Source organism: Vulpes vulpes, chromosome 9 (genome assembly GCF_048418805.1).
Source record: "Vulpes vulpes isolate BD-2025 chromosome 9, VulVul3, whole genome shotgun sequence".
Taxonomy (NCBI): domain Eukaryota; kingdom Metazoa; phylum Chordata; class Mammalia; order Carnivora; family Canidae; genus Vulpes; species Vulpes vulpes.
Genome location: NC_132788.1, coordinates 91170228 through 91195493, shown reverse-complemented (window position 1 = coordinate 91195493; position 25266 = coordinate 91170228). Strand labels below are relative to the sequence as shown.

Sequence of the window (25266 nt, the reverse complement as noted above, 5' to 3'; positions counted from 1 at the left end):
TCAATGCTGTGCGCAGGCTTGGATTTCCACAGGGTCACCGGGCATCATCCACCACGTGAAAGGAGCTCCAGCGGGTTGGAGACGTGCAGTGCCCATCTGGTTCAGGGTCCTGATGCCCTCGCGAGGGCTTGGGCTCGGGCAGCTTTGGCCTCATCCTCTAGCTCATCTAGGAAATGCTCCTGGGACACGGAGTAGAAGGTGTAGCCATAAATAGCTAACACCACAGCCCCGATGCCCAGGCTGATCAGGATGTTCTGGGTCCGCCTTTGCAGCAGCTTCTTCTGCTACTTGGCGAGCTCCACTTGCCGCATGAACTGCAGCTGCGCGGGAGTCAGCTTCTCCCGGGTCGGGTCGATGCACTGAGCCACAGGGGCCTGTCCACTCTTAGCATTGAGAGAGTCACCTGCACCAGGCACTGCCATGTTGCTGCTCCACCCTTCGTAGTCCAAAACATAAATAATTTTTAATAAAAAATAACTATATTTTCCAAAATGAAAAAATTAGGAGTAGAATTGTTTTACACATTTGAAAATTTGAAAATGTCTGATTGAATAGAGATAGATTCTCAGATCTGCTTCTTTATGTCGTGACTTACTGTTTTGTTGACTTACTGTATTGTTGAAGTAGATGAAGAATGTAGTTGGAAAAGGGAGGACTATGTTAACAGCCTTTTCAGATAATTGTATTCTTTGATACTGTACCATAACTCTGACTAGTGGTAGTTTCAAGATTAATTGTATTATGGAATTTGAAATTATATCAAAGAACTGTTTATATTCTGTTGCATTAAAATCTATTGATCTATCTTGCACTTTGAATGACTCTTTAACCTATGCATGATTTTTACTTTGTGGCTACTTTGAAAGGGTCTTGAGGATCCCAGGGGTCCCTGGACCACCCTCTGAGAACTGCTGTCATAGAATCTGGAAGATGAACTTGGGTCTGTCTATCTCCTGGGTAGTGTGAAGGGATGATGGAAGCTGAGGGAGAACTGATTTGACCAAGGTTGTGCAACTAGTTTCCCATAAAGCATGGCTAGAATTTAGATTTCTTGACTGATTACATGGCTCCAGTTCCTCGTTGTGCTTGGTGCTGAGTCCCTGGACCTGGCTTCACTGCATTGCCATTTAGAGAGAGTTGTCTCCTGTGGCCCTGCTCCTTGGAGTCCTGAATGTTTTGTTCACCTTCTCTTCCTTATTCTGTCTTAATTAAGGTCCATATTGCCAGAAGTCTCCTTAGATTTCCAAATAAAATATTTTGAGCTGTGTCACTTTCTATCTCTGTGGCTGCTTTGTATGTATTAAATGTGTTTTTAAGTAACTGAAAGATAATCAAAAGGCATTTGGGCTACATATATGTGTCAGGTTTTTCTCTTGCCCAGAAAAGGTGTTTTGAAATAACTTAAGAGATCCATAGTGGATCTCTCAGCAGGCTGGAAGAATCCTTTACTCTGGGAGTACTGGAAATGGACTAAACTTTTTTTTTAAGTCTTTGAATTATATAAATTGCTTGAATAATGCAATTTCTTTGGATAAGTGTTGCCTAAAGTTTTGGACTGAATGTTTTCATGCTCTTAAGGCTTTTCCCCCTTGTATATTAGCATAAATGCATGGTTTTGTTTATATTCGTAATGGAAAAAGAAGTGTGTGTGGCACTCGGCTGTGGAATTGCTTTGAGATAATTTGAGGAAATTTAATACAACTCAGGGTCACCAAAATTAATGAGGACATGGCAGTTTAGAATGGTTTCTTTCTTTCTTTCTTTTTTAAGATTTTATTTATTTATTCATGAGAGACAGAGAGAGGCAGAGAGAGAAGCAGGTTCCATGCTGGGAGCCCTATGTGGGACTTGATCCCGGGATCCTGGGATCATGACCCTGAGCTGAAGACAGATGCTCAACCGCTGAGCCACCCAGGCATCCCTTGGAATGGTTTCTTTTATATCAAACACAGCATCAGGATGCTGCTGAGGACCAGAAAGACATCTCTGAAATTGCATGGGCTGCCCTGAAGGGGGGAGGCAGTATGTGCCACAGTTTATGATTTCAGTGTAGACTCTCTAAGCATGGTCTGCTTTGTGAAGAAAGACTTTGCAAGTATGTGTTTGTCTTTGTGTTTTTCCCTTCTGTGTATTCTCTTCCCCAGGGTTGTGTCTTAGAGCTGTGCCCGCATGATTAATTTCACTGATTCTTGGCTAGGCACTGCTTTATAGACAGGTGTCCATGTTTTTGAGCTTAGCAAATCAGAGGAACCTTTTTCTTCGTCTTAAGATGGAAGGTCTTAATATTGAAGATGGAAGGCAGTGTGGCAGGATACAAAATCAATGCCCAGAAATCAGTGGCATTTCTATACATAAACAATGAGACTGAAGAAAGAGAAATTAAGGCATCAATCCCATTTACCATTGTACCCAAAAGTATAAGATACCTAGAAATAAACCTAATGAAAGAGATAAAGGATCTATACCCTAAAAACTACAGGATACTTCTGAAAGAAATTGAGGAAGACACAAAGATATGGAAAAATATTCCATGCTCATGGATTGGAAGAATTAATATTGTGAAAATGTCAATGCTACCCAGGGCAGTTTTCACATTCCATGCAATCCCTATCAAAATACCATGGACTTTCTTCAGAGAGTTGGAACAAATAATCTTAAGATTTATGTGGAATCAGAAAAGACCCCAAATAGCCAGTGGAATATTGAAAAAGAAAACCAGACCCCGAATAGCCAGCATCACAATGCTGGATTTCAAGTTGTACTACAAAGCTGTGATCATCAAGACAGTGTGGTACTGGCACAAAAACAGACACATAGATCAATGGAACAGAATAGAGAACCCAGAAATGGGCTTTCAACTCTATGGTCAACTAATATTCGACAAAGCAGGAAAGACCATCCACTGGAAAAAGGACAGTCTCTTCAATAAATGGTGCTGGGAAAATTGGACATCCACATGCAGAAGAATGTAACTAGACCATTCTCTTATACCATACACCAAGATAAACTCAAAATGGATGAAAGATCTAAATGTGAGACAAGAATCCATCAAAATCCTAGAGGAGAACACAGGCAACACCTTTTTTTGAACTTGGTCACAGCAACTTCTTGCAAGATACATCTACGAAGGCAAGAGAAACAAAAGCAAAAATGAAGTATTGGGACTTTTTTTAAAAAATTTTATTTTATTTATTCATGAGAGACACACAGAGAGAGGCAGAGACATAGGCAGAGGGAGAAGCAGGCTCCACGCAGGGAACCTGACACGGGCCTCGATTCTGGGACCCCAGGATCACACCTGGGCCAAAGGCAGGCGCCAATCCGCTGAGCCACCCAGGGATCCCCGAACTATTGGGACTTAATCAAGATAAAAAACTTCTGCACAGCAAAAGAAACAGTCAACAAAACTAAAAGACAACCTACAGAATGGGAGAAGATATTTGCAAATGACATATCAGAAAAAGGGCTAGTATCCCAGAACTATAAAGAACTTATTAAACAAAGAAACAAACATTCCAATCATGAAATGGGCAAAAGACATGAACAGAAATTTCACAGAGGAAGACATAGACATGACCAACAAGCACATGAGAAAATGCTCCGCATCCCTTGCCATCAGGGAAATACAAATCAAAACCACAATGAGATGCCACCTCACACCAGTGAGAACAGTAAAAATTAACAAGACAGGAAACAACAAATGTTGGGAGAGGATGTGGAGAAAGGGGAACCCTCTTGCACTGTTGGTGGGAATGTGAACTGGTACAGCCATTCTGGAAAACTGTGGAGGTTCCTCGAAGAGATAAAAATAGAGGTACCCTATGACCCAGCAATTGCACTGCTGGGGATTTACCCCAAAGATACAGATGCAGTGAAACTCCGGGACACCTGCACCCCGATGTTTATAGCAGCAATGTCCACAATAGCCAAACTGTGGAAGGAGCCTCGGTGTCCATCGAAAGATGAATGGATAAAGAAGATGTGATATATGTATACAATGGAATATTACACAGCCATTAGAAGTAACAAATACCCACCATTTGCTTCAACGTGGATGGAACTGGAGGGTATTATGCTGAGTGAAGTAAGTCAATTGGAGAAGGACAAACATTGTATGGTTTCATTCATTCAGGGGATATAAAAAATAGTGAAAGGGATTAAAGGGGAAAGGAGAGAAGATGAGTGGGAAATATCAGAGAGGGTGACAGAACATGAGAGACTCCTAACTGGGAAACGAACAGGGGGTGGTGGAACGGGAGGTGGGCGGAGGGAAGGGGTAACTGGGTGATGGGGCACTGAGAGGGGCACTTAATGGGATGTGCACTGGGTGTTATACTATATGTTGGCAAGTCGAACTCCAATAAAAAAATATACCACAAAAAAAAGTTAAAAAAAAAAAAAGATTGCTATAAAGGGCTGGAAAGGGATTGGCTGTGGGTTTCTTCATAATTACAGCTTCCTTTAGTAAACCCAATATATTAAACTATAGACATTAACATATTACTTAGAGATTGAATATTTACTTTTCCGAGTGGTTCTTTTTAGAGCTTCTTTAAATAGCTAGTTCTCCAGTTTCATTAAAATAGAATTTGATTCCCAGAATTTGCTTTGTAGGAATACAGGTCCTCATTAAGGTACAGCACACCCATAATCTCTCCTAGAGCTCCTATTCCCTGGAGATTGAGACAGAGTTTTACATGGGTTGAGGAGCAAATGAGGGAGATGCATTTTTGCCTTACCAACTTTTTTCCTTATGTCTGCTTAACAGTTCTACTGAGAGTTAATTTCTTGAATCAGGGCTGCCTTCTTTGTGCTTGAAAGGCTGTACTGACTTGGAAGTGTTCGTATGTGTAGGTGGAACTCCATAGAGACAGAATGTAATTGACTGCGCTGCTGCCGGCCAGGATCAGCTTTTCCCCTGCTGTTTTCCCTTTGTTACTTTCTTGAAGGAGATCAGTAACAGCAAAGCCTGCCCCTTAAGTAGTTGGTGTGATTCTGAAGAGTAAAGAATTCATTGTGTCATCTCTGTAAAGAAATTTGGTGGTTCAAAGAAGGTAGGGAAAGAAAATAACCAATTTTGGTGGGACTTAAGAAATCCATCACTTCTAGTGTATTCTCCGTTTTGGGCATCTGATCACCTGGGTATTGTTTTAAAGTGTCCTGGGTTTTTGTGTGTGTGTTTTTTTTTAATTTAAATTTTAATTTATTTTTTATTCATGAGAAACTCGGAGAGAGAGGCAGAGACATAGGCAGAGAGAGAAACACGTTCCATACAGGGAGCCCGATGAGGGACTTGATCCCGGGACTCCAGGATCACGCCCTGGGCAGAAGGCAGATGCTCAACCACTGAGCACCCCAGGCGTCTCCAAAGTGTCCTGTTTTTAAAATGTTTTGAGTAGGAGTCTGGAAATGTCTCATATTCTAATAGTATGTGTGGTTGTTGATGTTTAAGTGATATTTGCTTCTATCAGGAGCTTGGGGCTGAGGTTTTTGAAGATATTCATTAACTGGGGACTTACAGGAGGCGTCTCCTTGTTACTGTTTACATCTAAGTGGTTGTCATTCTTTCACTACTACACAATTTCTTCTCTAAAATGACAGGCATTCAGATTACTTAAAGGTACTAGCTAATTAAAAATTGTCCTCTAAAAGCTACTCCATAATCAGGCAAACACGCTGTAAGCAAAACACTTATCTCAAGCAGTGTAGGATGAACCAGAGGGGTTATGCTGATTACAAACATTGACTTCCGCACAGAGTAGCTGCTGTTGAATTATCATCGTACACATATTCAGAATAAATTTCACTTCCAAAGCTGATGACATCTAATTGATTTACTGCTTCCTTTCTAAAACTTAATGAACTTAAAGACATAAGATAGTTATTCCCTCAGAAATTTGGAATATGCTTTGTTATTCAGTGAATGCATTAGTTATATTAATTTGTATTTGTGGAACACCTTTCTTTCCTCTGCCTTAACACGCTTTGTAGGTGTTTTTGGAAGTATGCTATTAACGAGATAATTTAAATTTTATTACTAAATCATATTTCAGCTGTTTTTTTTGCCTTCCTTGAGAGGCTAAGTACATGATCCATCAGTACACACAACATTTGTAATTCCTATGGTTGTTGACTAAAGAGTCTTAAATTTAAATTCTAGTTTTCCAGAACTCTAAGGATTCAGTTTACTTCATTTTGTTTCTGTCTTCTTAGGAGAATGTAAAAGTTCTGTTTCAAATTGTGTCTGGACCTTAATAAGAGATTTCAGTTCTGGAATAGTTTTTGTGTTGAATAATTAGAGACTTGTGTTTTGGTTTTTATTTTGGGAGAAGGGAGGAATTTTAGGATAACCTGATTGTGGATGTGTCTGTAGCAGTTTGTCTTAGAAAAGATTATTTATTTTGTGCTCCTCCCCCACATTTCATTATGGAAAATTTGAAATATATAGAATAATTGAAAGAATTGGTCAGTGAATCTTTATGTTAACATTTTGCTAATGTTTGCTCTATCACAAAGCAGTTTGTCTAGCTTTCTCTTTATCTTGTTGTGTTCCCTCTCAAGGAGAAATGACCTTTATAGCTAATAGTAAAGTAGAGCAAGTGAGAGAGACAGACAGACATGCGTACTACCTGGCACATAGTAGACATAATAGAGCAAATTGACAAATGAGGGAGTGAATGTGAATGAATGAATGAATGATCTGAATAGGACATGCTTCCATCCAGGATACAAAGAAACAGTTCCCACTTAATCCCCTGCCCTTAGTGGTTTCTTTTGGGTCTGCAGTTGAGAAACCACAGAAGGCAAACCACTTTGCTGGGTAGCCCATATGAAGGTCAGCATGGTCAAGTATGGTTACTGGAGTTCAGAAAAGGGAATTGATTCCAGAAGACTAGGGGCAGTTGACCAAGACTTCTTGGAAGAAATGGAGAACTGGGATAAGAGGTAGGGCAGGGCCTGAGAGTAGAGATGGTTATAGGAGCCTGAAGCTCCCCACATACTTAGGAAGAATGGCAGTGTGGTGCCTGCTAGACGCCCTCCATCCAGGTGATTGGAGAGTGTACTATCTTTTTTTTTTTTTTTTTTTTAATTTTTTTTTAAATTTTTATTTATTTAGGATAGTCACAGAGAGAGAGAGAGAGAGAGAGGGAGAGATACAGGCAGAGGGAGAAGCAGGCTCCATGCACCGGGAGCCTGACGTGGGATTCGATCCCGGGTCTCCAGGATCGCGCCCTGGGCCAAAGGCAGGCGTCAAACCGCTGCGCCACCCAGGGATCCCGAGAGTGTACTATCTTCTAGGTGGTACATTAAGGCAGCTCCAGGCAGGACCCACTCCTTGTTCCCTGAGTACTCCCAGTTACTCTCACTCCAGGGCTCTGCCCTTGCTGCTCACTCTGCCTGGAACACACTCCCTCCAGATGTCTGTGTGGCACCCTCTGGCCTCTGATCTCCTTCTGGCATAGACCAACTCCCCAACATAATTTGTTGTGCTTCCTATTGTGTCCCCAAAGCCTAGTACAGTGTCTGTGATTAAATATTCTTAATGTATATATGTATATGTATGGATATATCAAGATATGAAAAATTGGTGCTCAGGAAATTGAAGGAATGAAGAAATGGAAATTCTGAGACATAGAGTGTGTTTGTTTTTTCACTTTAAAATATTTTCTTAAAAAATTTTTTTTCTTGTCCAAGCACCTAAGAGAAGCTTGAGCTGGCAGAGTCCCCAAAACATATATTAGTGTCAGTGCACTTGTGAGGAAGGTTGAAATTCATCCTTGGCATTTTCTCTTTGAAAGATTCCTGTTCCTAAGTGAAGTGCTTGGTGATCCTGATGCCTCTTGTCCTCCTTGCAGGACCCCTGTGGTGGACCATGAGTCGGTAATGCCCACTGAGGACCTCTGGGAGCCATGTCAGACGAATCCGCCTCAGGGAGCGATCCAGACCTGGACCCGGACGTGGAGCTGGAGGATGCGGAAGAGGAGGAGGAGGAGGAGGAGGTGGCAGTGGAGGAGCACGGCAGGGATGATGCGGAAGACCTACTAGATGGTAAGTGGCTCTTAGTGAGTGACATAGATGGCCTTATCCTTTCTTGTCATGGGTTTTTTTTTTTTGCTGGGAGAGCATGGTATTTTCACTTGGATTTCTTAGGTCATCTCTTGTGAGAAGGCAGAGACTGGTAACAGCAACAGTTAACCCATATGCTGTTTTTCGGGAAATGGATTGTCCTTCTACAGAGGCTTCACTTTAGTGCTGGAAGAAACATTAGTGTTTAACTTGTCTTTGACAGATGTGCAGGTTCCGATCCAAAGATTTGAGAGTGAAGCATTCTTGCCCAAGTCATAGAGGAGTCAATGGCAGAGTCCTTGTGGTGAGACTTTGTGGTCTGGAGTCATGGATTTATCGGGTGGCCATAGGCAGGCATGGGGGTAACCATGAGTTTCCTGAAATTATAATTCTTCTTGTATGGACATGAGGGGATTATGTGGGGAGAGATTCTCGGATGGTAAGTTCACCACTCCAGAAAGTTTATTGCATCTCCTGTGGTGCTGCTTTGCTTTTCAGTCACTACCAGTAACTGTAAATTGCTCCTAATGGGAGAGAACTGCACCTCCATAGCTAGTAGACCCTCTGGACTCCTATTTAACCACCCTTTCCTTTGCCCCCAACTTGTTAAAGTTCCATTGACTTTTTCTTTTCATCTTTGGTCTAATGTCAGGTCATCTGGCCAGCCACAAGGCTTCTCAATTAACTCTAGCCTTTCATGACATAGGATTTAGTTGTTTGTAAGCTTCCTATTGACTGAGGAATAGTTTATGTCTGTTTATAACAAACCACCTTGGTAGAACTGAGCATTGCAGGAGCCTAGGAAAATGTGTGCTACTACTCTTCTCCAGATTCAAAAAGAATGAACATTGGTCCTTTTTCTTTGCTGAAGTACTATGTTCAGTTCTCATTCATCCTAACAGATGTCATATGGTTCGGGGATCAGTTTTCCCTCATTTATAAGTGTCTAGGAGTCTCTGCTTCATTTCCACTTCACTGCTGGGAGAGAAATTACCATTTTAATTTATTTTTTTCCTGATATGGTTTGCTATCCACTGCTAGTTTGTTCAGTTGGAGTCTCCCCAACTGGTTCTGTAGTTCCTTTCTATAAAGTGGAATAAATAGAAATAGTGGAGGATAGTGCTGGAGGGGTACACCATCAGACTGTCTTACTTGGCTCTCATGGTTCTTAAGATGGCATTAGAGTTCCCAGGTGTCTGCATCACTTTTTGCTTTTTATCATTTGGGTTCTCAGAATTATATTTTCAGGCACCCCCTAGAATCTTGTCAAGTTTAAATTGGATTTTAGATGCTCCTGATGGGTATAATGGATATATACACGCTGTCTTCTATCTTGGCTTCTTGGAATTCTGTTTTCCTTGTTAGATTCTTAATTATTAAAAAAAAAAGTCATGCTTCTGTGGACTTTATTATTATTTATTTAGAAGTGGTGAGAATTTAATTGTGGTTTGTTTCAGAATAGTATAGCTATGTAACTGGAGTGTTTCTGTTTTTGTTTTTATTTTATTTATTTATTTTAAAAAAGATTTTATTTATTTATTCATGAGAATACGCAGAGAGAAAGAGAGAGAGAGGCAGAGACACAGCAGAGGGAGAACAAGGCTCCATGCAGGGAGCCTGACATGGGACTCTAGGATTATGCCCTGGGCTGAAGGCGGTGCTAAACTGCTGAGCCACCCAGGCTGCCCTGTTTTTTGTTTTTAAAGATTTTATTTATTTGAGAGAGAGAGCATGAGAAAGCATGAATGAGGTGGTGGAGAGAGGGAGAAGCAGGCTCCTGCTGAGCAAGAAGCCGGACACAGGGCTCGATCCTAGGACCCTAGAATCATGACCTGAGCTGAAGGCAGACACTTAGCCGACTGAGCCACCCAAGTGCCCCATGACTGGAGTTTTTAAAAAAGAATATATATAATTCTCAGATGAGATGATTTTTAAAAATTTGAAATGAATTATTTTATTACTTATGAAGTTCAGAGTCTTAAAAAATATATTCCATAGGTACTGTCTTCTTCTCTTGCTCTACTAGGGTATTTCACTTCTTGGAATTTGATCAATTTTTGATGTTTCACAGTAGTTTTCAAGCTCTAATCATCCAGTCACTCCCAAATAGAAGTGATACTTCTGTTACTTGTGGCAACTCTTCCTCTGTTTTAGAGCTTGTAGTTTTCCTGGTTCTCTCATTTTGAATACTGCAATTTTGCTGAACATCTGAGACCTGCCTATTTTTTCAGTCTTGCCCTTCCTGCCTTGGCTTGCTGGTCATCCCACAGTCTTAATGGGTAGAGCAGCAAGCTATTCTAAAATTAGAAATAGCTATGAATAGTCTTAGCTGGTATAATGTGATGTGGCCTTTTGTTCTCTTAGAGCAGTGTTTCTCAACCTGGGATGATTTTGCCTCCCAGGGGACAATTTACAATGTCTGAAAACAGTTTTGACTGTGATGACTTCTGGAAGGTAAGGGAAGGATGCTACTGGCATCTTGTGGGCAGAGACCAGGGATGTTGCTAAGCATCCTACGTTGCATAGGAAAACTCCATCCTACACATAATTGTTGTCCTCAAATATCAGTAGTGCTGAGGTTGAGAAATCTTTTCCTTTTTGAAAGAAAAGGAAAAGACCTTTCAGCTCCTTTTTTTTTTTTAAGTTTCATCTCTACTGGATGACAATAACTTACTTTTATAGGCTTCCTCCTCATTTACACAAACATCTGAATAATTCTTTTATTTTTATTTTTTTAAAATTTTTATTTATTTATGATAGTCAGAGAGAGAGAGAGAGAGGCAGAGACACAGGCAGAGGGAGAAGCAGGCTCCATGCACCGGGAGCCCGACGTGGGATTTGATCCCGGGTCTCCAGGATCGCGCCCTGGGTCAAAGGCAGGCGCCAAACCGCTGCGCCACCCAGGGATCCCACATCTGAATAATTCTACTAATGTTTTCAAAAACTGTCCTTTGACTTTCGTGATTCCCTCTATTTGTGTTTGATTTCTTTGTAACCTCTACTATATAATATTCTTTCTTCTACTTCTTTAGGGTTTATTTAACAGTACTTTCGAACTTCTTCTTTTTTTTAAAAAAGATTTTATTTATTTATTTATTTATTTATTTATTTATTTTCTATTTTTTTTTTTAAATTTTTATTTATTTATGATAGTCACACGGAGAGAGAGAGAGAGAGGCAGAGACATAGGCAGAGGGAGAAGCAGGCTCCATGCACCAGGAGCCCGACTTGGGATTTGATCCTGGGTCTCCAGGATCACACCCTGGGCCAAAGGCAGGCGCTAAACTGCTGTGCCACCCAGGGATCCTTATTTATTTATTTTTAAGATTTTATTTTTTATTTATTAATGAGAGGTACAGAGAGAGAGAGAGAGAGAGAGAGAGAGAGAGAGGCAGAGACACAGGCAGAGGGAGAAGCAGGTTCCATGCAGGGAGCCCAACATGGGACTTGATCCCGGGTCTCCAGGATCAGGCCCTGGACTAAAGGCGGCGCTAAACCGCTGAGCCACCAGGGCTGTCTGATTTTATTTATTTATCATGAGAAACAGAGAGAGAGAGAGGCAGAGACACAGGCAGAGGGAGAACCAGGCTCCGTGCAGGGAGCCTGACGTGGGACTCGATCCCTGGTCTCCAGGATCACGCCCTGGGTTGAAGGTGGTGCTAAACCATTGAGCCACCCAGGCTGCCCACTTTCAAACTTTTTAAGGATGAACTTACCAGGGCACCTCTGTGGTGCAGTTGGTTAAGCGCCCAACTCTTGGTTTTGGCTTAGGTCATGATTTCAGGGTCATGATATTGAACCCCACATCAGCTCTGTACTCACTAGGGAGTCTGCTTGAGATTCTCTCTGCCCTTTTCCCTGCCACTCCTGCTTGTGCTTTCTTGCTTACTCTCAAATAAATAAATAAATCTTAAAGAATGTGCTTATGTTTTTTTCCTAATAAAAACAATTAAAACTATAAATTTCCCTCTAAGTACTGCTTTAGTTCATCCTCTCACAGCATTTTAGCACACTTTATCCTACTTGATTATCTTGATAATCCTGTGTGTTAGGTAGGGCAGATATACTTTAGAGATGAGATTGAGGCTCAGAAAAGCAAATGGCTCACTCTATAACTTTGGCAGAAAATGACAACGCTGGGCCTTTTGGTTTCCAAAGTGGTGCTCCTTTTTCTTTTTCTTTTTTTTTTTTTTAATTTTTTTATTTATTTATGATAGCCACAGAGAGAGAGAGAGGCAGAGACACAGGCGGAGGGAGAAGCAGGCTCCATGCACCGGGAGCCCGACGTGGGATTCGACCCCAGGTCTCCAGGATCGCGCCCTGGGCCAAGGCAGGCGCCAAACCGCTGCGCCACCCAGGGATCCCTCCTTTTTCAAACCCATGCTACTTCTGAGACTATAGATTCATGTAATTACCTTGCCTGTGATGGGTTGCTTTCTCTCTCAATTTGTGCTTTTAGGAGAGAGGTTGATTGGTAATACTGCTGACTAGACATGAGAGGATAATTAGAAGTAATAGCATGAGTAAAGGCATAGTAGAAGGGCAAGTATGACATATGCTAAAGAATGATGACCTATCTTATTTGGTATAGAACTGGTTACACATTAGAGGGATGATCAGAATGAGACTGGAGTGATAGCCTGGAATCAAGTTAGGGAGGAGTTAGAATTTGTTTTAAAGGCAGCATGGGAAAAACAAAATAAAGGCAACATGGAATTGATGGAAGTTTTTACAGAAGAACATTCATTAGACCTTTAATTTTTAGGAATGTTATTTAGCAGTGTACAGAAGAGATGGCTTGTAGATAGTAAAGACCAATTAGGTCTGTGGTAGCACTTAAGGTAGCACTTTCTACCTTTAGGTAGAAAGGTTAGTGAGTATTTGAACTGTTGGGGTCACTTCACCCCATAGGAGGAGTAAAAGGTCAGAGTTGTTCTGGTGGAATTCATAGGACTTGGTGACTTATTGCATATGTGGGGCAAGTTGAAGATAGAACAGGTAAAACTTGGGAGGATGATGAAATCTATACAAACGTGGGAAGAATGGGATAGATAGGAAGTGGGTGAGGGAGTTAGAGATATTTTTAGCTTTGCTATGTTAAGTTAGGGCATTGACTCCCCTTGATACTGATCTTTGAATGTTGACGTGTGGGATAGCAGTCTGAGAACATGGAGGCTTTGGCTTTAGGGGAGCAGCACCCTGATTTTGTCTTTAAAAAGTTGGGGAGAGGGGCCCCTGGGTGGCTCAGTGGTTGAGCATTTGCCTTTGGCTCAGGGCGTGATCCCAGGGTCCTGGGATAGAGTCCCGCATTGGGCTCCCTGCACAGAGCCTGCTTCTCCCTCTGCCAATGTCTCTGCCTCTTTCTCTGTATTTCTCATGAATAAATAAATAAAATCTTTTAAAAAAGAGTGGGGAGAAGACTGCTTTCCATTTCTAACATATTGGGGGACTATGGCATGTTGTGAGACATTTTGGATTGGTTTTTCATTCCCATTTTTTTCTCCTAATGTCTGTGTTGGATTTTCTCTATTCTCTTGGAATGGTGGGAGAAATTAGATGGCAGCACCTTTAGGGTCTATCATTATAAGAGGCAGAAGTTCACAACCTGGTGCTTCTGGAGATGGCTAAGTGGCTCATTTGGTTAAATGTCTGCCTTTGGCTTGCGTCATGATCCTGGGGTCTTGGGATCGAGCCCTGAGTCGGGTTCTCTGCTCACCTGGGAGTCTGCTTCTCACTCTCCCTTGCTACCCCTCCATGCTTTGTGCTCTCTCTCTCTCTTTCACATAAATAAAATATATATATTTTTAAGATTTTATTTATTTATTCATGAGTGACATAGAGAGTGAGGCAGAGACAGGTAGAGGGAGCAGTAGACTCCCTGCAGGGAGCCTGATGTGGGACTTGATCCTGGGACTCCAGGATCACACCTAGAGCTGAAGGCAAACGCTCAACCACTGAGCCACCCAGGCATCTCAATAAATAAAATCTTTAAAAACAAAAAAAACCTGGTGCCTCTGGAATTGACTTTCCTTATGAAATGTGGTTTTTCTGGCTTGGTATTTTTTTCTAGCTCAGCTTTAGGTCCAATATCTTACCCCAGATAAGATACTTTGAAATATTTAGATGAAGGAAACTCCTAGAATAATTTAGCTTTTATAAAAAAGGTTTGTTTTTCAGTTGCTGGTTTTTTTTTTTTTTAAGATTTTATTTATTTATTCATGAGAGACACAGAGAGAGAGAGAGAGAGAGAGAGAGAGAGAGGCAGAGACAGAGGCAGAGGGAGAAGCAGGCTCCATGCAGGAAGCCTGATGTGGGGACTTGATCCCGGGACCCTCGGATCACGTCCTGAGCTAAAGGCAGACGCTCAACTGCTGAGCCACCCAGGCGTCCCTCAGTTGCTGTTTATTTTTTATTTTTTAAAATTTTTTTTAATTTTTTATTTATTTATGATAGTCACAGAGAGAGAGAGGCAGAGACACAGGCGGAGGGAGAAGCAGGCTCCATGCACCGGGAGCCTGATGTGGGATTCGATCGCGGGTCTCCAGGATCGCGCCCTGGGCCAAAGGCAGGCGCCAAACCGCTGCGCCACCCAGGTATCCCCCTCAGTTGCTGTTTAATGTGTGTTTTAGTGGATGTGAAAGTAAGACATGGCTTGTTCATGTCACAGAGTCCTATGTTTACTTAGCTTTGTAAAGAGATCTTCCTTTGCCTTGGTGGTTTGTTGGCACATTTGTTTTCCTCAGCGTCACTCCACTCTAAGCCTATAGTAGATTCTTCCTTTCATGGCTTTGGCAACCACAAGTGATAGAGTTTAGATCAAGAGATATTTCCAAGTGTTTTCCCATCTATACAAATGGCAAAAATCTTAACATCTGTTTCCCCAAGGTAGTTTTTTGTAACCCTTCAGCAGGGAGACATGGGAAAGAAACCTGAACCTAAATATGCCCTAAAGGTTTGGTGAGTGGAGGAGATGCTTAAAATTTAAGATATTTATTAAATGAGAACTTGTATTTCTTGTTAACATTCACCTGGATTAATGGATCCAGTTCCTAATTTTGCTTGTTCTCCAGGTGCATGATGAATCTTAGTTAATAATATGATTCCTTCTTCCACTACCACTTGCACTTCTCGTAGGCTACCTTTATTCTTGTGAAATATTTGCAAGGAAAAGCCAGATGCCCCACTTCTTTCCTATGGTATTTTTACTTTATTACCTGTGTCAGTTTCTCCAGCCTTTGCCTGGTTCTCTAGCAGGGTTCTGGGGCTACCACTGCCCTTTTCTTCTGAGAGCATTCTACTCATTGAAGCTGTTTGGCCCATGTTGTGAGCAGCCTTCTTAAGCTAAGAGAAGAGTAGGGTTTTTCTAAAGGAGTTTTACCAGAGAACAAACCAAAGCTCTAGCCAAAAACTGCAGACTAAGAACTTCCTGGTTATTCTAAGAATGATTGTTTGCTGAAGAGTTTTATTTCCAAACTTGGTTCCTTGGGTTGTGGTAGGCATATTGGAAGTTTATGGAGCTTCAGGATGAACATGATAGACCTTGTTGGAGTGCCAATTTTATCAGGAGATTGGGGAGAATGGTGTTGGGGCTTGAGGGTTAGTACTTTAACTGGTAAGGAATTAAAAACATTTTTGTAATGAAAATTAGGCATAGAAACTAGAATTCATATGCATTTTTAAAGTAAAATAGGATTTTTTTCAAATAAATTTTAGAGTAGAGTTTGAATGATACCCTGAGAGTCCCAAAAGGTTAAGAACGTTTTCTGCAGGCATTTAGGAACACCTCAGTGGAAACATTTGACAAGTCCTAGTTTAAGTTAGTCAAGATCTGGCCACAGACTGCCTTGATGGGTACATCTTTTTAGAATGTGAAGGCCTTTTTCTTCTTCTTTTTTTTTCTTTTTCGTTTTATTCTTGTCCATTTTACATGGCATATCAGGGTACTGAGATCCTGGAATTGCAGTTAGATATATTTCTTCTGGAACCTGCTTCATAGCCATCTTGTTGACAGAAAGCTAACTCTGGCCTCAGGCTGACCTTCTTCATCTTGTACCATTGGGTAGGGAAGGCTGATCTCCTTCTCAACCCCTAGATCTCTGACTCTCCTGCAGGAAGTTTGCTTTTTGCTTTTTCTCTGACCCCTTTCTGTTTGTCCTCTTTGCTTACAATGTAAAGAATCAGGGGTAAAATGTTCTAGGCAGAGGGCCAGGGCAAAGGCTCTGGTTGAGAATAAACTTGCTTGTTTAAGAATCAGGAATGTAGAAGCCATGGTGGCTGGAGCTTAGAGTAAAGGCCAGAGTGGTCTGGGATGACAATAGGCAGGTCCCTCAGCAGGTAGGGCCAGTGGTGGCAGTTTGAGATATACTTGGAAGCCCAGGTTTATTTGTTTGGGTCTTAGTCATTGCTCTTTCAGATCCTCACTGTGAGTTCTGGACATATCAGTAAATGGTTAACACCCTGCAGTAAAAGTCATGCTCTCTGAGCAGCTGGAAGTGCAAGAACTGTGGGAGAACTTCCAGAAATTTGTACTAAGATCAGAATGTGTGGTTTTATTTCATAAAGAATTGCACCTGGGATGAATGGTTTCAGCAATCTAATGGGAATCCTACCCAATGTTCTTTCCCTCATATGGAAGCCCCCAGAGCCCTTCACAAGGCAGCATAGGTTAATGGAAAACTATAAAGTTTGCACCATTTATTATGGTCTCTCTGTCACATTAAATATCCTTATTTTGAACCTAGATTTATTTTCTAAGAATAGTGTTAAAGAAACATTATGGACCCTATGATTGCCTAATGTCCTAGATCCTTCTTTAGAGAATGTGGCTAGAATTTGGATAATATTTCAAAATCTGTAATGCCAAGTGGCTTGTTGACTTTACTATTTTTTTTGTGATTTATGTGTGTGTGTGTGTTTTTACTTTACTATTTAATAAATTTGTGACCATGAGTAATATTTGCTTTATTAGGTAAATTTTGGAAATACAGAATATTATAAAGGACACAAAATCACTCATAATTCCTTCAGCCAGAGATAGCAAGATATTTTGTCATAGTTTTTCCTGTCTTTTTGCTATGCAAATATGTATTTTTACAAAACTAGAATGCTATTGTGTATCCCTTTTATGTGTGCCATTTAAAATTCTTCAGAATTATGGTGGCTTTGTAATTCCATGATATTCCACTTATTTTTACTTTTCTGTTTATATTTTTAAAAAAAAGTAAAAGTAAAAAGAACGGTGGTTGGGCAGCTGGGGTAGCTCAATGGTTTAGCACCGCCCTTCAGCCCAGGGTGTGATCCTGGAGACCTGGGATCAAGTCCCACATCGGGCTCCCCACAGGGAGCCTGCTTCTCCCTCTGCCTGTATCTCTACCCCTCTCTCTCTGTGTGTCTCATGAATAAATAAATAAAATCTTAAAAAAAAAAAAAAAAAAAAAAAAGAACCGTGATCACCAGGGCTTTAGAGGGGAGGGAGGGGTGAGTTGGTAGAGCACAGGGGATTTTTAGGGCAGTGAAACTACTCTGTATGATACTATAATGATAGGTACATGTCATTATGTATTTGTCCAAACCCATAAAATGTACAACATCAAGAGTGAACCCTAATGTAAGCTATGGGTTTTGGGTAATAATGATGTGACAGTGTAGGTTCATCCACTGTAACAAATGGACCACTCTGCTGGGCAATATTGATAATGGGGCATGGGATCAGAGACTCTAAATGCAGAAAGGGAAGGATAGCCCCCCCACATACACATACCGAGGGAAACCCTTAATCCTCAAACCCTATCTCCCCTCGCCTGTCTCAGTGCCTGAGATGCCACCATTTGCACCCCCTTTCTGGTTAAGATAGCGACTCCTTATTTTACTGCAAACATGTTTGTATTTCTCATGAAGCCATTGTCCGTCCTGAGGAAAGCTGGCTGGCTCAGCTCCTCATCAGTTAGCATTAGAGCTGTGGCCCAGGGGCTGGTGGGGGTGTTTTGGTGAGGAGCAGATACTGACCTCATTGTGCCCTGACACTGCTGTACCCTTTACATGGAGAGAAGAGACTCAGGGTCTCAACCGGGAATAAAAATAGGTTCTTGGGGTGGCGGGGGGGAGGCTATGTGAGTGTTAGGGCAGGGATATATGGTAAATCTTTGTATCTTCCTCTCAGTTTTGCTGTGAACCTAAAACTCTGGGAATATCCTGTGCCTCCAGTCTTTTACCCAGTGTTTTCAGCTTCCATTTATGATTCCTACCTACCTAATTTCTTAATATGGTAGCTGCAAAATGGTGACTTACCTGATTCTGTTTCCTTCTACATTTATTTGTATTTTTTGGTAAAGATGAGTTTTCCCTCTTCACTTTATTTTTCATCATCATCATCATCATCATCATTATTATTATTTTAGAAATACCTGTAGGGTCTCAGATCCTTTTTTTAAAAATTCAATGTGATAGAGGCATCTGGGTGGCTGAGTTGGTTGGGTGGCTCAGTGGGTTATGTGTCTGACTTCGTCTCAGGTCCTGATCTCAGGGTCCTGGGATCGAGCCCTGTGTCGGGCTCCATGCTCAGTGGGGAGTCTCCCTATCTCTCTTGCTCTGTCCCTCCCGCTGCTTAAATAAATACATAAAATCTGTAAAAGAAAATTTCAGAGTGATAGAATCCATTCTGTTGTTCATTTTGATGCTCAAATTGTCATAGATTTGGCTAGTGGGAGCGTGAGTGTGTTCCAGGTAACTTCAGTGTTCTTTGACATGTTTCCTACAATTTATGAACACTACCTTTTCTTTCTGGCACAGCAGTGTTCCAGGCCTACCTTGTATTTTCTCTGTTCCAACCTGGGAATTGGCTTTTTCTCCAAAGATTCCTGGTTTCTTTTAGAAGGAAATGGTACTGAGAAACCAAGATCTGGGCTATACATGTGTTCAGTACTTCTGGGATATCATTGACTGTAGGTTCTTTTTTTTAAATATTTTATTCATTTATTCATGAGAGACACACAGAGAGAGGCAGAGACATAGGTAGAGGGAGAAGCAGGCTCCCTGCAGGGAGCCTGAAGCAGGACTCGATCTTAGGACCCTGGGATAATGCCCTGCTGAAGGCAGACGCCAACCACTGAGCCACTCACACATCCCTGATTGTAGGTTCTTTTGGTCTGTAGACCTAGGAAATATGTTTATTTTAAAAATTGTGTTCATGAACAATGCTCTAAATTTTAATCCTTTTCCCATTCCATATTTGAAGTCCCTTCTCTCATGGTGAGAACCTGGTTCTCAGTAACATCAGTGTATTTTTTCATTTGCTCGGTTTTACGGTAGACTCAAAATAGTTTCAGAGAGTTCCATTACAGACAATAAATCTAAAGTTCAATAGTGTGTTTTTTTTTTGCAGTTTTTTTTTCTTTTAATATATCCCACTTAAGCTGTATAGTCAGGATATTGTATATTGGATTTTTGTTTGTTTTTTTTCCAGCTTTATTGAGGTTTAATTGTATGGTATGTATATACCCTTAAAACTCTCATCAAAATCAAGATAATGAGCATATTCATTACCCTGAAAGTTTCCTTATTCCCTTTTGAATTCCTTCCTTTTTTTGCCCTGAACCCTGTCCCTGTTGAAGCACTGATCTGCTTTCTGTCCTTATTGGTTATACTTTCTAGAATTTTGGTATAATTGAAACCATGTAGGGTATTCATTCTCTTTTGGGGCGTTGGGCCTCTTTCACCTAGCATAATTATTTTAAGATTCATCTATGTTGTGTATATCAATTGTTCATTTCTTTTAATTGCTGCATAGTATTCCATTGTATGGGTATACCTCAGTTTATCTATTCCCTGTGGGTTCTCCCTCCCTGCCTCCCTCCTTCCATCTTTCTTTCCTTTTTGTTTTGTGCTATTATAATTAAAACCATTATTAACATTCATATATAAGCCTTTGTATGGATATGTGCTTTCATTTTACTTGGATGATGGTTTTTGTCATCTCTATTCGCTTCCAAGTCATGGGGAATCAGAACTGAGAATTGAATGTAATGACGTTTTGCTAGAGACTTCTCTTTAGATGTTCAGTGAATAAGATTATTTGTCTCTCTGTAGGTCCAAATGACTATTCTCCAGCCCACCAATCACCATCTATTTATAAGACTCTTATTAGAGTAGGCTATTAAATGCATTCGTTGAAATGAAATTCTTTTAAAAAGATTTTATTTATTTATTTGAGAGAGAACATGAGCAAGGTGAGGGCAGAGGGAGAAGCAGGCTCCCTGCTAGCAGAGATCCAGACATGGGTCTTGATCCTAGCACCCTGGGATCATGACCTGAACTGAAGACAGACACTTAATTGACTGAGCCATCCAGACACCCAAAATGAAGTTTTTGTGGGAAAGGTACCTAATAGAGTCTTTTAGGAGTCAAATTATGTAAAAAATCTGTGTAGTCCAGTGAGTTTCAATGCCTAAAAGAGTGGCAGGTTGCAAAGAGAGCAGAGGACATTAGGAGTGCAATACAGTGTGCAAGAGTGGCAGGGGAAAGGAATGCATTCACTTAGTCATTCAGTAATATTTATTGAGCACTTACTCTTTGTTAAGCATTGTCATGGGCATTGAAAATATAACAGGGCATCAAGACAGTGTGGTACTGGCACAAAAACAGACACATAGATCAATGGAACAGAATAGAGAACCCAGAAGTGGACCCTGAAATGTATGGTCATCTAATATTCGATAAAGGAGGAAAGACTATCCATTGGAAGAAAGACAGTCTCTTCAATAAATGGTGTTGGGAAAATTGGACATCCACATGCAGAAGAATGAAACTGGACCACTCTCTTTCACCATACACAAAGATAAACTCAAAATGGATGAGAGATCTAAATGTGAGACAAGAGTCCATCAAAATCATAGAAGAGAACACAGGCAACACCCTTTTTGAACTCGGCCACAGTAACTTCTTGCAAGATACATCCACAAAGGCAAAAGAAACAAAAGCAAAAATGAACTATTGGGACTTCATCAAGATAAGAAGCTTTTGCACAGCAAAGGATACAGTCAACAAAACTAAAAGACAACCTACAGAATGGGAGAAGATATTTGCAAATGACATATCAGATAAAGGGCTAGTTTCCAAAATCTATAAAGAGCTTATTAAACTCAACACCAAAGAAACAAACAATCCAATCATGAAATGGGCAAAAGACATGAAGAGAAATCTCACAGAGGAAGACATGGACATGGCCAACATGCACATGAGAAAATGCTCTGCATCACTTGCCATCAGGGAAATACAAATCAAAACCACAATGAGATACCACCTCACACCACTGAGAATGGGGAAAATTAACAAGGCAGGAAACAACAAATGTTGGAGAGGATGCGGAGAAAAGGGAACCCTCTTAAACTGTTGGTGGGAATGTGAACTGGTGCAGCCACTCTGGAAAACTGTGTGGAGGTTCCTCAAAGAGTTAAAAATAGACCTGCCCTACGACCCAGCAATTGCACTGTTGGGGATTTACCCCAAAGATTCAGATGCAGTGAAACGTCGGGACACCTGCACCCCGATGTTTCTAGCAGCAATGGCCACAATAGCCAAACTGTGGAAGGAGCCTCGGTGTCCATCAAAAGATGAATGGATAAAGAAGATGTGGTTTATGTATACAATGGAATATTACTCAGCAATTAGAAACGACAAATACCCACCATTTGCTTCAATGTGGATGGAACTGGAGGGTATTATGCTGAGTGAAGTAAGTCAATCGGAGAAGGACAAACAGTGTATGTTCTCATTCATTTGGGGAATATAAATAATAGTGAAAGGGAATATAAAGGAAGGGAAAAGAAATGTTGGGAAATATCAGGAAGGAAGAGAGACAGAACATGAAGACTCCTAACTCGGGGAAACGAACTAGGGGTGGTGGAAGGGGAGGAGGGCGGGTGTTGGAGGGGAATGGGTGACGGGCACTGAGGTGGACACTTGACGGGATGAGCACTGGGTGTTTTTCTGTATGTTGGTAAATTGAACACCAATAAAAATTAATAAAAAAAAACACTAAAAAAAAAAAAGAAAATATAACAGGGGATAAAATTGCCTCTACACATGGGATTTTTATTCATTAGGTAGAGACGAGGGATGTTGCATTCATTTTATGTAGCATGGTCAAGAAGGACCTCACTTGAACTGGTGACTTTTGAGTGAGCCATGAAGGAAGTTAGGGGGCTAGTCTGGTGATTGTCTAGGGAAAAAGCATTCCAGACAGGTAGGATAGCAAGATCAAAGATCCAAAGGCAGGAGCTTTCTCAATGTGTGAGAGGAACAACAAGGGAGCCATGGTAGCTGAAGCAGAATATGTCTGGATGAGAGGCTAGCCTTGGGATCAGACCGTGTGGGGCATTATTATGTGAGATGGGAGCTACTAGAAGGTTTGAGCAGAGGAATGAGATCTGGTCTAGGTTTTAAAAGATCACTGTGATTGATATGTAGGGAAAAGGCTAAAGGAGATAAGGGCAAAAGGCAGAGAGACAGACTAGGAGGATACTGCAAGATCCAGGCAAGGAAGAAAAAAAAAAGATCCAGGCAAGAGGTGATTGGTGGCTTGATGGTTAGTAGTTAGATTCTGGATATGTTTTAAAGATAGAGCAATAGGGTTTGTTGATAAAGTGAATATAGATTGTGTGAAAGAGAAGACAAGGATGGATTCCAAAGTTTTTGGACTGAACAACTTGAAGATGCCATTTGCTGAGCTTGGGAAGATTGAGGGAGAGGAACAGATTGGGGAAAGACAAAGCCTCGTTTTGGAGACATGTTAAATTTGATAAGTTGAGATATCTAGAAGGCAGTTAGATTATGGAGTTGAAGTTCAGAGGAGAACTCTACATTGAAGATAAAAACATGGGATATATCTGTGTATAAATATATATCATGGGACAGGATGAGATCATCCCAGAAATAAGAGAAGTTGAGAAAAGTGGTCTGAGTGACTAAGTGTTAGGCACTCAGCGGTGGGGAGGGGGATGAAGATGGTCTAGGAAACAAGACCGAGGAGAAATGGCCACTGAGGTTGTAGAAAAGAGAAAATTGCTAAGGTAGCCCCCCAAAAAAATTATTTCAAGGAAGAAGTGATTAACTGTGTCAAAGTCTAGCAATAGCCAGAGTACTATGAGGAATAAGAATTGACTGTTGGATATTTGCAATTTTCATAAATTAATCAATGTGATACATCACATCAATTAAGAGAAAGGATAAAAACTGTATCATCATTTCAGTAGATGCAGAAAAAGTACATCCATTCATGATAAAAAACCCTCAATAAGGTAGGTTTAGAGGGAATATACCTCAACATAATAAAGGTTTTATATGAAAAACCCAGAGCCAACATCATTGTCAGTGGGAAAAAACTGAGAATTTTTCCCCTAGGATCAGGAACAAGACAAGGATGTACACTCTATTTTTGTTCAACGTATTCCTGGAAGTTCTAGCCACAGCAGACAACAAAAGAAATAAAAGACATCCACATCAGTAAGAAGAAATAAAACTTCCAGTATTTGTAGATGACATGATTATATATATAGAAAACCCTAAAGACTCCACCAAAAATTACTAGAACTGATAAATGAATTCAGTAAGGTCACAGGATACAAAATCAATATACAGAAATCTGTTGGATTTCCATACACTAATAAAAAAACAGCAGAAAGAGAAATTAATAGTCCCATTTACAATTGCACCAAAAATAGTAAAATACCTGGGAATAAACTTAACCAAAGAGGTAAAAGACTTGTATTCTGAAAACTATAAAATATTGATGAAAGAAATTGGAGACACAAGGAAATGGAAAGATATTCTACATGCTCATGGATCAAAAGAACAAATGTTATTAAAATGTATATACTACCCAAAGCTACCTACAGATTTAACGCAATCCCTACCAAAATACCAACAGCATTTTTCACAGGACTAGAACAAATAATTCTAAAATTGGAATGGAACCAAGAAAGACCCCCCCAATAGCCAAAGTATTCTTGAAAAAGAAAAAAATTGGAGGTATCACAATTCCAGACTTCAAGTTATATTACAAAGCTGTGGTAATCAAAACAGTAAGGTTCTGGCACAAAAAAATAGACACACAGATCGATATAACAGAATAGAAAGCCCAGAAATAAACCCACACTTACACGGTCACTTAATCTTTGACAAAGGAGAAAAGAATATGCAAGGGTAAAAGGTCTCTTCAACAATGGTGTTGGGAAAACTGGGCAGCTACATGCAAAAGAATGAAAGTGGACCACTTTCTTACACCATACATAAAACTAAACTCTAAATGGATTAAGGACCTAAATATGAAACTTGAAACCATAAAAATCCTAGAAGAGAGCACAGGCAGTAATTTCTCTGACACTGGTTATAGCAACATCTTTCTAGATACGTCTCCTGAAGGCAATGGAAACAAAAGCAAAAATAAATTATTGGTACTACATCAAAATAAAAAGCTTCTGCACAAAAGGAAACAACCAACAAAACTGAAAGACAGCCTACTGAATGGGAGAAGGTATTTGCAAGTGACATATCTGATAAAGGGTTGTACCCAAAGTATATAAAGAACTTACACAACTCAACACTGAAAAAAAATCAAATAATCTAATTAAAAATGGGCAGAAGAGATGAACAGACATTTCTCCAAAGAAGATATCAAATGGCCAACAGACACATGGAAAGATGTTCAACATCACTCATCCGTCAGGGATGCAAATCAAAATGACAGATATCACTGAGTGATATCTCACACAAGAAACCAGTGTTGGCGAAGATGTGGAGGAAAAGGAACCCTAATGTGCTACTGTTGGTGGAATCCAAACTGGTGCAGCCACTGTGGAAGACAGTATGGAGGGTCCTCAAAAAATTAGAAATAGAACTACCCTGTAACCCAGGAATCACACTACTGGGTATTTATTTACCCCCAAATTACAAAAGCACAAATTCAAATAGTTACATGTACCACTATGTTTATTGTGGCATTACTTAGGATAGGCAAATATGGCAGCAGCCCAAGTATCCATCAGGAGATGAATGGATAAAGAAGATGTGAGGTGGATAATACTCTATACTTACTCTATTGTGAGTATTATTTGGCCATTAAAAAGAATGAAATCTTGCCATTTGTAACAATATGGATGGATCTAGAGAGTATAATGCTAGGTGAGATAAGCCAGTCAGAGAAAG

General features: G+C 40.5%; 1 protein-coding gene and 1 pseudogene across 3 annotated transcripts in view; one reads left to right on the top strand and one right to left on the bottom strand.

Annotated features, from left to right (window-relative positions):
• The window catches only part of RAD54L2 (RAD54 like 2), a 124325-nt gene that overhangs the window by 39737 nt on the left and 59322 nt on the right, over nt 1-25266 (top strand). For 2 of the 3 annotated variants that reach the window (XM_072720887.1, XM_072720888.1), the window contains one exon: nt 7857-8049. In XM_072720887.1, coding sequence (XP_072576988.1) covers nt 7911-8049 — 139 coding nt within the window. In that variant the 5' untranslated portion in view covers nt 7857-7910. Of the gene's footprint in view, nt 1-7856; nt 8050-25266 lie in introns of those variants that run through there. The other variant, XM_072720889.1, reaches the window with a different exon arrangement.
• On the bottom strand, nt 102-511 carry LOC112913247 (cytochrome c oxidase assembly factor 3 homolog, mitochondrial pseudogene; annotated as a pseudogene).